General features: G+C 43.3%; 6 protein-coding genes across 6 annotated transcripts; 2 read left to right on the top strand and 4 right to left on the bottom strand.

Moving 5' to 3' along the window:
- Positions 1–64: 64 nt before the first annotated feature.
- Positions 65–1470, bottom strand: SS1G_08620 (hypothetical protein; the record flags this gene model as incomplete). Its single annotated transcript, XM_001590829.1, has 2 exons — positions 65–956; positions 1010–1470. The coding sequence occupies 2 exons, from the start codon at positions 1468–1470 to the stop codon at positions 65–67; spliced, it is 1353 nt and encodes a 450-aa protein (XP_001590879.1).
- Positions 1471–2552: 1082 nt separating this feature from the next.
- On the bottom strand, positions 2553–3712 carry SS1G_08619 (hypothetical protein; the record flags this gene model as incomplete). Its single annotated transcript, XM_001590828.1, has 3 exons — positions 2553–2724; positions 2773–3256; positions 3418–3712. The coding sequence occupies 3 exons, from the start codon at positions 3710–3712 to the stop codon at positions 2553–2555; spliced, it is 951 nt and encodes a 316-aa protein (XP_001590878.1).
- Positions 3713–4293: 581 nt separating this feature from the next.
- SS1G_08618 (LAP2) lies at positions 4294–5562 on the bottom strand (the record flags this gene model as incomplete). Its single annotated transcript, XM_001590827.1, has 3 exons — positions 4294–4527; positions 4586–5326; positions 5374–5562. The coding sequence occupies 3 exons, from the start codon at positions 5560–5562 to the stop codon at positions 4294–4296; spliced, it is 1164 nt and encodes a 387-aa protein (XP_001590877.1).
- A 1415-nt stretch (positions 5563–6977) lies between these two features.
- SS1G_08617 (hypothetical protein) lies at positions 6978–7908 on the top strand (the record flags this gene model as incomplete). Its single annotated transcript, XM_001590826.1, has 4 exons — positions 6978–6999; positions 7058–7277; positions 7337–7714; positions 7803–7908. The coding sequence occupies 4 exons, from the start codon at positions 6978–6980 to the stop codon at positions 7906–7908; spliced, it is 726 nt and encodes a 241-aa protein (XP_001590876.1).
- A 934-nt stretch (positions 7909–8842) lies between these two features.
- On the top strand, positions 8843–11901 carry SS1G_08616 (predicted protein; the record flags this gene model as incomplete). The annotated part of the gene is made up of 3 exons (XM_001590825.1): positions 8843–9297; positions 9353–11360; positions 11686–11901. 3 exons carry the CDS (start codon positions 8843–8845, stop codon positions 11899–11901), a joined length of 2679 nt encoding a protein of 892 aa, XP_001590875.1.
- A 436-nt stretch (positions 11902–12337) lies between these two features.
- SS1G_08615 (predicted protein) lies at positions 12338–13291 on the bottom strand (the record flags this gene model as incomplete). The annotated part of the gene is made up of 3 exons (XM_001590824.1): positions 12338–12613; positions 12865–12885; positions 13196–13291. 3 exons carry the CDS (start codon positions 13289–13291, stop codon positions 12338–12340), a joined length of 393 nt encoding a protein of 130 aa, XP_001590874.1.
- Between the last annotated feature and the right edge of the window lie 212 nt (positions 13292–13503).

Below are 13503 nucleotides of genomic sequence, written 5' to 3'. Positions count from 1 at the left end.
ACGCTCATTGGTATCTCGCGCAATCGCAATCTCAATTCAGACCGCTCCCTAAATTTATCACCTCCTACATACTATCCTCCAACCTCTTACTTCTAACCTTTTGCCATCCCTCCTTCTCACTTTTCCCCCCATCTTTCTCTAATCCCATGCCCCTCTCTACCCATTGTTGACTTCCCATTTCACTTAATCGACTCAGCGCTCTCGCAAATGCAAATCTCTCTTCATCTCCACTGAATATGCTACTGCTCTTCAACATATTCATATTCATACCCAAGTCATCCATCATCATTCTCATTGCATCATTAAGGTCTTCTCCTTCAGCCGACTCCTCTTTCTGCCCTCTCTTATCCTCCGCATCTTTCTTCATGCTATCTTGAATTTCTTCTTTTGATAGAAAGAGTTGCGTTAATGGAACCGCAGTTGTTAGGACAAGTTTGGCGCGAGATTCGTAGACGGCGTCAATGAATGTGATAAAACGACGGGCGAGATCACGTTGTTGATGTGTCATTCCGGGGACATCAGTAACAATAAATGAATCGTAGCTTCTCATCAGTTCAATATAATCAGCTGCGCTGGTTGGCCTTCCGATTAATTCATCAAACGTGAACATAGCAGCTTTGCCACTAACTTTTGGAACGTGAATTTCACGGCCCCAGACACGTTGAGTTTCTGAATGAGGGGCGGATTGCTCAGGGTCGCCAAGAAAACGAAACCATTTTTCGGCATGAGTAGGCGCATGAGCGTCTAGAGGAGAATGGTAAACACCGGAAGGAGGGCGGGGAATTTTCCGGTAGTCGGTGGGACTGTCCAAATTTATTACATGTAGTCGGGACTTGAGGAGGTTGATACAGGGGATGAAGGACTCTCGTTGAATGCCGTTGCGGTAAAGATCATCCGGATGACGATTAGAGGTTGTGACAAGGACGACTCCATGGGACATTAGAGATTCCAGAAGCCTATAGAAGGTCAGAATAAGACCAGAACTTCCACGTAAGGAGAGGGGAAATACCTTCGAAGAATCATAGCATCAGCTACATCTGTACATTGAAACTCGTCAAAACACAATACATTTCCTTGCTCCGCAATATCCGCTGCTACGAAAGGTACAGCATCAATATCATTTCCGTATTCCATTTTCATCTTATGCAACCTTCTATGAACATCCTGCATGAAATTATGAAAATGAATTCTCGTTTTCGATGCAACACTACTTGGTAGTGTCTCATAAAACATGTCCATCAACATGGTCTTCCCACTTCCTACATCTCCATATAGATACAGCCCTCGCGGAAGGTTTTCCGGTATTTCCTTCAACGCCGATTCTTTGGGTTTGTTTCCAAAAATACGGCCAAACATGGAGGTTGGTGGGGGTTTGAGAGATTCGAGGGTAGGATGAACAATAGCGGCCGCATGGTAATATCGTAACTCGTCGTGAAGATGTTGGAGATTTTGTATGATGCCTAGAAGCATATTTCGTCAGACATCATGGGAATGAAAGTATGGGTGTGTGTTGCTGACCTCTTTGATGCTCATCGTCCTTTAATTGTCCAGAAGCAACGCGCGCATTGTATTCTTTCATAGGTCCTCGATCGTCCGGATTTTCTGTATGCGTTCTAGTAAATGTTTTACTGCGGTCTGGAAAATTAGATATATATACCATTTTGAACAATTGCGAAGCCCCTCCTCTGTCCCGCAACGAAAGATGCGGGAAAAGCCAGTGAGCGTCTCGGTATTGTCGAGCGAGCGGTTGAAGTTGAGGTTGAAATTCTAGGACCTAATGCGATCGCAGAGATATATCTCGTCCCGTTTTCTCTAGTGAACTGAGAACTATTTATACACGTCCTCTCCCATGGACTTTTGTATGTACTCCTTGATAAGTGTCGGAAGGATCGCGCCGATGCGTTGCGGAATTTCATTATGACTGAATTGCAAGATGCTCCGGTAACGAACAAGAATAGCCTATAAGCGCATATTGTAAGAAAAGAAGGGAAGAAGAGACAAGTAGCTCTTATGTAGTAGTATTAGTGGTTTTTATAAATTCTTAATTATAAAATCTATCCAAAGATATGTTCGCGGAACTACTACATGATTATTGTGGGTCGTCGGAAGGCAAGGACCTCGGACATGCGGGCATGCGGGAAAGGGTCTGAAACAACATGGACTCGGCTCTTGGACGGCGAAGGTTATCAATAAATAGGAACCGTTGCAATTGTAATATCAACGTTAACAATACTACCGGGCCCTATTGATTCCACTTGACATACATAGTAATTCAAAATGAAGCGCTTATGGTTTACTGGCGAGTATAACACCTTTTGATGAGGCTAATCCAATATCATGGTGAAGATCACAGGTTTTTTATGTATTCTAATATGATGGATCCATCATCTATTGATCTAAAAACCATGCAAAAGCAAGTAATATGTGAGGCACAGATTAAAGTATACTGAGCATTAATATGTGAAAAAAATGTTAAAATGTGGCCGTGAAACGGGAACCGATTGGAATGTTGGGTGAGTTAGTTTACCAAGGCAGAATATCATCATCTGCAATCAAATCATTCCCCACAATGGGCGAGGAAGGTCTGACGCAAGACGAGAAATCTGTCCACCAGTACCCAAGTCCTTTATAGCGACATATGCCTCGCGACGTGCAGGATCACCAACCGTGACAGACCGAGAAGCAAGACCGTAGTAAGATGCAATGGAATGGACAAGCCAACGTCTGTAAGATTGTTAGAGGGAACTCTCAAATGATCAAGAAGATGCATACCCGAAGCTTGCTCCCGTATCGTCAACCAAAGAATCGAAGATGAGCTTCTCCCTCTGTAGCTCTTCTTCAACTAAGTTCCGTTGCTCATCACTCATTGTGCCATTTCTTCCAATGAACACAATCTCCTCATCCTCACTGTCCATTTCCTCTTCCTTCATCCGTCCCAAAATTTTCTGCTTACCGTCATATTCTTGAACGAATTTTCTGACCTCCTCCTCCAGATCTTGAAGAAGACTCTTTGCCCCCTTACTCTTCTTGAGCTTCTGCCTCAAATCCTGTGGGACACGACCTTTCTCCTCATGGCTGCCAGCCTTCTTTGCTCTATTCATTTTCTTTTCGGCGGCGATGTCCTCGGCTCGATGACGAACACCCGCATCCCACAAAGGGGCCAGGTAGTATGGAACATGATGAACAGGGTAGGTCGGACGAACTTCCCAATCACTAGGGAGCGGAGGCTGGGCATTTGGAACATGAAGGAGATGATCTGCGAGTGCAATCCTAATCAGCAATCGATGCCATTCGCACTCGGACTTTCCAATATCCGAGTATCGCGTTTATGATCAGGTATGCTATGATGATTGAGACACGCCCGCCGGAAACGTCGGTTTCACTTTCTTCACGTCACAGTTCATCAATCGCACTCACCATTCTCCCATCTTTGGCGCCTGCGACTGCCCTCCTTTCCCTTTAACAATGACTCTCTGTGTTTCTGGCTATCGCGCTTTAAAAGTTCCTTGCGAGGTTTGTAGACGGCAGGTCTTGACGGCGTCGTATCTTTCAAGGACTCATCACGCTCGAGAGGAATAGAAAGTGTAACTCCAGTGCCACGAGCAATGGGAGAAACTTCAAGTGATTCTAAAGCCGAAACCGTCCAGGCTTCAATGTCCGGGCCTGCTGAAGCCTGCTGTGACGGTGGTGGAACTGATGAATAGATTGCCATCTCGATTGATAAGGAATGGAGTCAATGATCAGTCCTTTCGATAGAGATTCGCAGAGATTGTTACTGTGATGGAGTATGAAGATGACAGATAGCAGGATGAAGAAGCAATTATGGGAAGAATTGCTTAAATAGCTGGTAGGTATGTAGGAGAGAGATGTGGATTGGTTGATAAGGAAAGGAGTCATCATACCTGTGGAAAGCCGATAAGGCACGGCCGCACGGATAATCGACTCCGGACCAATCACGCATAAGGAGATTGAGTCGTGCCATCATTGAAATTGGCTGAATTCGGGAACCGATAGAGTAGGTGCCATAGATTACTACTGGCAACTGCACACAGAATATGCGATCGAGGAACGGTATTAATCACTTCATTCTCTTGATTCATTTCTCTGAATAATTGTATTGAAACCACCTTGAACGCCACACATCTTTCTTGCATAATCTAGATGCATGACACATGTGAAGCTTGCAGACACGAAATTCAATCCAATCCGAGCACTTATGCATCTCAAGACAAACAAAACGATATAACCACAATTAATAGCCAATAAACGGTTATGTTCTATAATGTAAACCACCTATAGCTTCGCAAATGCAAGCTCGTAAACCAACCCAAGAGTCAAACGAGCATGTTGAAGCATGTGGTCGAAGTTTAAGAAATTCAAAGTATCACCTGACGTGTGAATTCTATCGTCAGAATACTTGAAATCGCTCTCAATTACGAAAGCAGAAGGGTATCCGGCTTTTGAAGCACTGGCGTGGTCACTGCAAGCATAGCCGCAACGAGTTTCCACAAAATCGATCGTACAATACTAAACTCTAATAAGCATGGAAACAGGACAGTAACTCGGATTCTTGTGAGAAACTTACTTCGGTAACGATTTTCTTGATAAAATCTGTCAAATCGGGGTCGACGAAATCAGTGATGACTCCCACACTCTCAGGCTCTCCAGCATCCAAAGTCTTTTGCGTGTATCCCGTCATGTCTTGTTGGAGCATAGCCTTGACATCCCGGCCGGTTTTCTCGTATTCTGAGAAAATGGCTTGACTACCTAACAGTCCACCTTCTTCAGCCGAGTACCAGTGAAACTCGATGGTGTTCTCCCCCTTTCCTTTAATGATATCCTTGGATGTGAGTAATACGCGAAGGGCTTCGAGAATGGTCACAGTTCCACTTCCATCATCGTCTGCCCCTGGCGCAGATAGAATTGAAGGTAAGAAGAGGTTTATTGAGTCCTGATGTGCTCCTATAACAACCGTAGAATTCTTCTGTCCAGGAATGGTAGCAATAATGCTGTTTTGTCCCCATGAATGTTTGAAGTGACGGGCATGAGCTCCGTATTTATCGGCCCCAGCATCCTTGATCAATGTTTGAACTTGCTCGAGAAGCCATTCAGATGATTGACGACCGTAGTCAGACTTGTAATATCTAGTATGAAAACTGGTGAAAGTCTCGAGATTCTTGTGCATTTTAGACTTGCTCAAGTCTTCCAGGAGAGGTTTGAGGTCTTTTTGAAGTGTAGGTTTCGATGGAAACTTCACCTTCACCGATGAAGTCCTAAGAGTTCCGAGTTCCGGGGTTTCTGTGATGTCCATGAAGTTTTGCCCATTCTTCAAAATATTAGCCAAAGCTTCACTGTGTCGCACATTGTACATACTCTTCTTAATTCCCATTTCTCCTCTTCTGTAACCCATTGTTGTTTGCCAGGGGCAGTCTCGATGAGATAACGTTCATCAGTCACAGCATTAGAATTTAGGATGACCTGATCGGTTTCGTGTTGTTCAACAAATCTTGCAGATGCAAGAGATGCCGATAAAGCTAAGAGTGATAAGTTTGTGAACTTCATGATGAATGTTGGGATTCTTTGATTATTCCAATTGTTAGATTCGGTGTCTATTGATAAGAGGAACGGTACCTGATGGAGCTGGCTATGCTTTGGTTGATACGGTAATGTAATGTCAAGGATTAGGTATTAGCTTCCCCATATTTCGATAATCAATGTGGCTGGTGTCATGCTTTAGATGATCATCCTCTTCTATACAGACTGCTTCCTTACACCTGTAGCGTCCTATTCCATTGATCGAAGCCCATATATATTGATTTCCAGTTTGTGTGAACTCAAGTCTTTTCATAATTCTTGAGAGGGTTTTTCAACATCGGTGTAAATCGGTCATTCAAGATCCCTGAAGACAACAAAGTAGAAAGGCAAGTATGAATTATTGTAAGACTTACGGTATGCTTCCGGGAAAGTGCATATGAAATAATTGCCTAGATACCTATCGAAAGACGCCTACTAATTCGTTCGTTTGTCCAGGTGTGGATGGGTTAATCGATGATCTCTTTTTTTTCCGGCATGACCATCAGCACCGGCCAGTCTACATGTGCCAGGCACTGGCTCCGGATCATTCCAAGTTGCGACAATATCAAGTCAACCCAAAAAAAAACTCACACTCTCTTCCAGTACGTACCGTCAGTGAGAATCACTTGGATATACCATATATGGTATTGACTGCGATGTTATCTTCATATAAATGAGTTGGTATCATGTAAAGAGAATTCCGGAATCGAATGGACTCTTTCGTATGCATGGACCTCATTAGCTTTGTGAGTGGTGTCCGCACTTGCTTCCTTTCCTCTTTTCCTATGTCAATTGCGCCTCACTCCTAATTTGTTCAGTCGGCCAGCTACTGTGTCACGTTGCCAAATGAAAATCATCAAGTATTGATCTCCTTCATCCATTAAACCAATCCTCGTATGGGGACGATAATCCAAGTTTGAGATAAATGGATGATAGGATCGCTTGAGTTTAGTGATATGCGGGGTAAAGTTATGCATGGAGGTCTCAAGGGTCCCCGTACGTCACTTCCCCATTTCTTGCTTGCTAGAAGCTTGATTTCCTATTGCTTGACTTTATTTATATAGGGTCTATGTTCTTTCATTTACGAGATATAATTTAAATTCAATTTATTCCTGTGAGAAATACCGGAAGCTCAATTGATAGTTTCACGTATTCGTGATACTGTGATACTGTGATACCCTTTCTCTGCTCTGTCTTGTCGATATCTCTCCCTTGGTATGTACCCTTTTTTGTCTCTTCCCCTCTTTTCAAAAGGTTGCTACTAAAGATAAACTCCCTCAGTCAGCCTATTTCGCAAATCAGGCCATTTATCTCCTCGATAAAGACGACGCACATAAGCAAAATAATATTCAGCACCACCGTGACTTTTGAGCTCTTGCAGATATATCCTCCACAGTTTCACGATGAGTCCATCATTTGCGCAAGGTACTTTCCCTTGTGGAATCCTTTTAGCCATTATGTAGACTGACGGTATGGAATACAGCGAATCCATTCGCGCGAAGAGATACACATCCAGTTCAAGCAATCTGGACATATAAAATATGTACAATTATATCCTGGCTGTTGATGGTAGTAGTGACCTTTTACTACAACTTCCATGCACCTCAAGATGACAAGAACTCCTGGCGTCATACTATTTGGGAACAGAACAAGATACATCATACACCATTTGCCATGAACGCCTTTATTGCTTCGATTTATTGGTATGGTTACTTATATTCTATGCAATTTCAAGGCTTCAAGTGTTAACGTACAAACTTAGGCTGTTCCTGTTTATTCTACAGATTGGATATGTTCTTCACCTCTTCACCGACGAGGCTGAGCATGTTAATGCCGCAGCATCAGTTGGAAGTCATTTTATTGTCAACAACCTCCTCCAATTCGCCTTTGTCATGCTCTTCGTTCGATCACACTTCATATGGGCTGAAATCATGTTGATCATCAACTTCTTCAATCTTTCTTCCCTCTACTTCCGTCATAATACCACTCCAAGATTTATTCATATGCCAGCTACCTCTGGTCCACTTGCTTGGACATTCGTAGCTTTGTATTGGAATGGTGCTATTGCGGTTGGTGCTCATAACCTTCCTGCACGTATTGTAGCAAACGTCGCAATCTGGGGTATCTTGGTCTATGGACTGTTCTTTCTTGCTGCCTACAAGGTACGTCTTAATCGAATTCAGCTGCAGGGTTGGTCATAAAGCTCAGGGATACTTACGAGTTATTAGGACTACACCATGGGATTTGCTCTCAGTATTATCACAGCAGCAATTGGAGTTGGCCAGTTCTTCACAAAAGTATTCGCCCTTCAATGGATCTTTGCTTTTACAATAATGGGTACTCTCTTCCTAGCTACATTGGTTATTGCAATTCCTGGAATCTTCGGCAAGGAGATCTCATTCAGAAGAGAGACTCCACTGGGGTCGGAGGATCGAGAGAGGGCTCCTCTCTTGGACAATAACTAATTTGGACAAATCAATGGAGCTCTAAGTTTCAATAGTTTCAACAGCTTGGCCATTGAAGTCTCCACATCTCAAAGTCGGTTGAATTTGCAAGAAGTAATTGATGTAGGGGATCTTAAAGATAGGACGGGAGCTGATAACGTCACGAGATACCCCTCTGGATTAGTAGGTGTTATGCATGGATTTGGGGGATATCCTTTCGTTGTGTTTTTGCTTTTGGTTTTCGGCAGGTATGCAATAATGCGGTATATATCGCAATTTTAGGTTGAAGCTTATCAGATAAATTGAATCTACGTATGTGAAAACAGGATGTTACTTCGTGATGACCTCATGGGCCTATCTAAAATGACTTGACTATCAGCTACACAGTTAGCTTCATCTAATAGTTAATGCTTTAACAATCGATACTGCTAGAATCCACATACTATCATTACAAAAACTGGCTATATACTTTCAAATATCGTGATTAGCAGATTTCAGAATTTGGCAAGACAACTACTAGATAGGTCTTAGAATTCAGGAATTTCGAAAGTGATGGTTGTTAAAATAAAATGGTTATTAATAAATACCCCTGCCACATCAGATGATTTCGCGAGGCAGGTACGGAGTGAGGTTACTGACAAGTCCGAGCTTTTCAGATTCTTATCCGACGATAAGAAAAAAAAAAACATTTGATCTTTCACCCCCTCTATCGAAATTCGATTTCGCACCATATCTCATGTGAATATAGAGAAAAAGCGACATGTATAGCGTCAGTATGAGACAATTATACCTCATAGTAGCTGTATGAACGATATCCCCACAATATGCCACGAGCATTCCCATTCCCCGTCAATATCGGCACCGACATCTGCAAGATCAGTCGCATTCAGGATATTCTAACGAAGCATCAATCAAAATATGCGCATCGATTCATTCGGAGGGTATTCACTCCACAGGAGCAAGTTTGGTACCGACCGAGACTTCTGCCGTTGATTGAATACCTCTATTTTATGGAACGAAGGGAATTCATCCAAGGGAAGATAGAAAAGCAACAGGAATGGAAGGCGAAAAGCTTAGAGGCTCTGATAGGACTTGCTGCACCCAAAGAAACGCCCCTGCGGAAAAGCGCTGCCGCTAATGATGAACCTGTGGGCTCTGTGATATGGTCTCCATATACCACACAGGAAAACCCGAAGAAATTAACGAAAGAAGAAGAGGAATCGGTTTTAAACCAACTGAGAGAAAATGTGCAAGGAGTCGCTAGATTTGTAGCTGGCCGGTGAGTCTATCTAAAATCCATGTTAGAAGGCTCTGGCTGACTATCCTTCATTCAGTTTTGCAGCAAAGGAAGCAGCAAAGAAAGCCTTCAGCAAACGACGGTTGAATTTCCACGACATCACCATTGATAACCCGTCCCTGGACAATCTCAGATCAAGAGCGCCAATTACACTCATAAGAGCTACAACAGGATTCGAGGATCAAATTGTACCGATGAGCATAAGCCATGACGGAGATTATGCGACCGCTGTGTGCATGTCTTGTGAGGACGTTGCTCCTCCCACTACGCCAGACCTTCAAGAGATACAACCCAATTTAGCACGGCTTCTCGATGAAATGACGATTAAACGGTTATCTTTACATGATTCTCAATCACTCCCGTCTGGAAAAGAACATCAATGGACACTTCAAGATTCAACCTCGAAAGACACTAACCCAGAAAAATCTCTGGACAGGTTTTCGACTCCGCTTCAGAAGATACCAACGAAATTTATTACTCCCATCACGGGAAGGTTATCGGAAATTATGAATTCCACCCCAGGTGGTGGATCAAATATTCCAACTCCTAAAGCCATGGTGGATTCGAACAGTTTAGAAGCCTCAAATCCTGTTCAGCCAGTGGTTCCTTCATCTCCTGTCAAGGACCCGGAGATCCAAATCAATCTGGATGTTTCAGAATTCCCAAATCCTGTTCAGCCAATGGTTTCTTCATCTCCTGCCAAGGACCCGCAGATCCTAAGTAATCCGAATGTTTCAGAAGTCCCAAATCCTGTTCACTCAAAAGTTTCTTTCCTTTCTAATCAAAAGCCAACGATTAGATACCATATGAGTGCGGCAAGTACGTTTAGTTCCATAAATGTTGATCCACAAAAACCCTTCAACAGAAACTCCAAGGGGTTTCAAACCAGAGATTATTCTAAAGGTACTCGATGGATTGACTACCGACCCATCGATAATCCTCACGATAGTAAAGGGCTTGCACCGCCGTCTGATGATGGATTCGTTTCTCAGCTCAGAAGTCAGCCATATCAGCGGTCCCAAAGGAACAACCACCAACCCCCCCAGGGCCATCAAACTATCAGTGGGTTTGCACAGCCATCTGAAGTTCCTCACTCTGGTAATTGGATATGTAAATCCGTAGGATGTGGTTTTGAAAACAGTGTTCAACATCGCAAGTGTGTGAAATGTGGCACCAAGCGCCTAGAAGGTTGGGCCAATTATGTAGATGTGGATAATATATATAACATACGGTTAGCACAGAACTCAAACCACACTGGCCTTCCAATCGACATTGATCCGGCAAAGGAGAAGGAGAAGAGATTAAGGGTGGCAAATCGCCAGGCGAGGCTAGAAGGACGAGTGGAAAGTACGTATGGACTACCATCATATTTAGATCCAAAGATCATCAAAAGGAATGTCGAGAATTGTCTTCGTGTTGAGGGGGTACCTTTTGGTGCAACAAATGAGGAACTCGTAGAAGCTTTCGAGGGACGATGTACAGCCATGAAAGGGTACGTGAAAATGTCGAGAGATGGCCATATGGACGGCTGGGTAATCTTATCACGAAAGACGGAAGCGAATAAATTACGAAATCTGTCGAAAAAAAGGTCCCAAGAAATGCCTATGATTAGAGGTCGTCGGTTGAGACTGGTAGCAACGGATGAATGGCTAAGGGGGATCTTGAGGGAATATGCGTCAGGGATTCGGACATGGGATTGGAGAGCGGATTTCTGGACGACGGATGTATTCCATCGTTACAATAGAGAGGAATGCGAACAACATGCGCAACGACGGGCAGATGCATGGGAAGAGGTCAGAATGGAGGAACAGCGGGTTAGGGAATCGACGGAAGCAAGAAATCTCAAGAAACTGAAAAAGCTTGAGAAGGACTTTGAGACAAAGCCGACGAGGAGTTTGGTGAAGTTAATGGATGCTCTTAGGAGCAAGCTTAATCGAACCAGCAGGGGGAAGATGGAAAAAAAGTTGAAAGAAATGAAAGAGAGGAAAGAAAAGGAAGAGGAGGGAGAGGAGAAAGAAGAGGGAGAAGAGAAAGAAAAGGAAGAGGTCGGTATATGAAGAAGGACTTATGATTCCTATCCTAGACAGACATCTAGACCCGAGTATGGTGAAATAAATACCCCGTCTTGTACGAATACGAATATCAGATGCTGAAAGATCTTGTACATACCTATTATTTACCATCCACTACAATTTGTATAACTCTCTTATAATTAAATTGGACTCATCTTTTATTTTCTATGATCCATCCTCATTCTCACTAATGTGATATAGATTATGCGCCATCCAAATAGTTGAAGCATCTGTAAGAGATATTATGATCCAGCTTAATCAAATCGGCCGCTCTTTCAGCTACAGCGTTAACATCCAGGCCAATAAGGTTACTAAAGTATCTGGGGTCAATCATACGACTATCCAACGCCAAAGAAAGACTGGATATGCACGCTACCTCGTGAAAGTGCATATATACCCAAGCTCCCAAGTAATTGTGAGAAAATTTCCAGTCTCGCTGCTGATGCATGGTGATGTTACCTCCTTTGCCGAGCTTGCATCAGATCCAAAACTTCCATGCATATGGGCAGCATAGAGAAGTAGCATGCAGAACTCTTGTTGGCACTAGCAAGAACATAGCGTCCGAATTCAAATATTGCACTCTCGTTATTGGTTTGTGAGTAAGCAGCAAATGCTCTTACGTAGCCTGGTCTTCGGGTGTCTGGAAGTCTGTAACTGATATGTGAGCGAGTGAGGATAATGCCGCAGCAGCGAATGACGAAATTTTTCAGTACGATAGGTATGCTGATATTGCCGTTGCTATAGCTTCGGGTTCTTGGCGGTTAAGAGTTTCCAATGTTTGAATTGCATAGACTACATCATAACTCATTCCACTTGATGTAATTATGATCTTGGAAGATTTTCTCGAGCTCCCACGTTAGCGTTTTCGACATGTAATCTTACATCGATACCAAGGCAGTGAAGAAGTTCAGGATCACCACTTCCTGACAGTTCCCGTAGTTTGGGAGAAACTAAAGCACCGCCTGCGACAATGGCCTCCTTCCCGACGTCTCGATACCCTTGACTGTGACTTTCACGCCTTTGGCAATAGCCTCGCCAGATTCCTTGTCGAGAATAATCTTTTCAACTTGAGCTTTAGTCACGAGATGAAGATTTGGTTGATTTTGCAAAGGTTTGAAATAAGTATTTGTGGAATAGCTCTTCTCCTCGGTAGCGCTATTAATTGTTGCAATGTTGAAAGGACCACCAATCGATGATCCTAAGAATGTATTCTCGGATGTTCCGTACTTGTAAGGTATTGAATGTATCAACCCATACCTTTTGAAGTGCGTCTATCTTCTCGAAATGTGGCGTTTGAATGGGAATTTCAGAGCGCGAATTATTCAAAGGTGTCAGATGGTTTAAACCCAACTCCTGTCATACGTTATCGCTTGTAATTGCAACAGTATGGCACTTTCTGTCGTAAGGCTCCATAGGATCCCAATCCCATCTTAAATGTCATCTTGGAATTCTCAGAGAGGCAATAGGTACAATTCACTTGATACGATCTTTTTGTTTCCTTATTCTCGTTGTGTATTTGTTAGTGAAGTTGGTGATGTTGGTAATTCTAATGGGTACAGTTACAGGACCACTGAAATAAGGGGGAAGGATATAGGAATATCCTGCTCGACGCCACAACCAGGGTAATATGTGGCGCAAACGGATGACTATGAAGTATAATCAGCCACGCGACGTCTCCATCAGCTTCCTACAATACTCTCACGCACCTAGTACAACGGGCTCATAGTGACGATGTCGCTCTCCGCCCCCACAAAGCCAAACGCGCTATCTAGAATCCCAGATGATGAACGCTCTCCTCTTATCCCTACCCCCGATTCCGATGATATCGATTCAACATGTTCTCTTCCCTCTTCCCCATCATCCCTCTCGAGCTCCACGCCCTCTCCATCCCTCACAACTCTCATCCTCTATTTTCATGACCTTCCACTTCCTCATCGCCTTTTGCGAATTAGTACTCGTAGCTCCCCTCATCTCGCTCTTTGAATCTTCCCTCTGTCAATCTTATTATAATTTTCCGGAAACAGCTACTACTATTTTACAGCATGATATGAGATTGGAGCTTTGTAAAATCCCAGAGATTCCATGTTCCATTGGGCTACGATTAGAGGATGGAAGA

The sequence above is a fragment of the Sclerotinia sclerotiorum genome, genomic scaffold (assembly GCF_000146945.2).
Source record: "Sclerotinia sclerotiorum 1980 UF-70 scaffold_11 genomic scaffold, whole genome shotgun sequence".
NCBI classification, from domain to species: Eukaryota; Fungi; Ascomycota; class Leotiomycetes; order Helotiales; family Sclerotiniaceae; genus Sclerotinia; species Sclerotinia sclerotiorum.
This window is presented reverse-complemented; position numbering and strand designations above follow the sequence as displayed.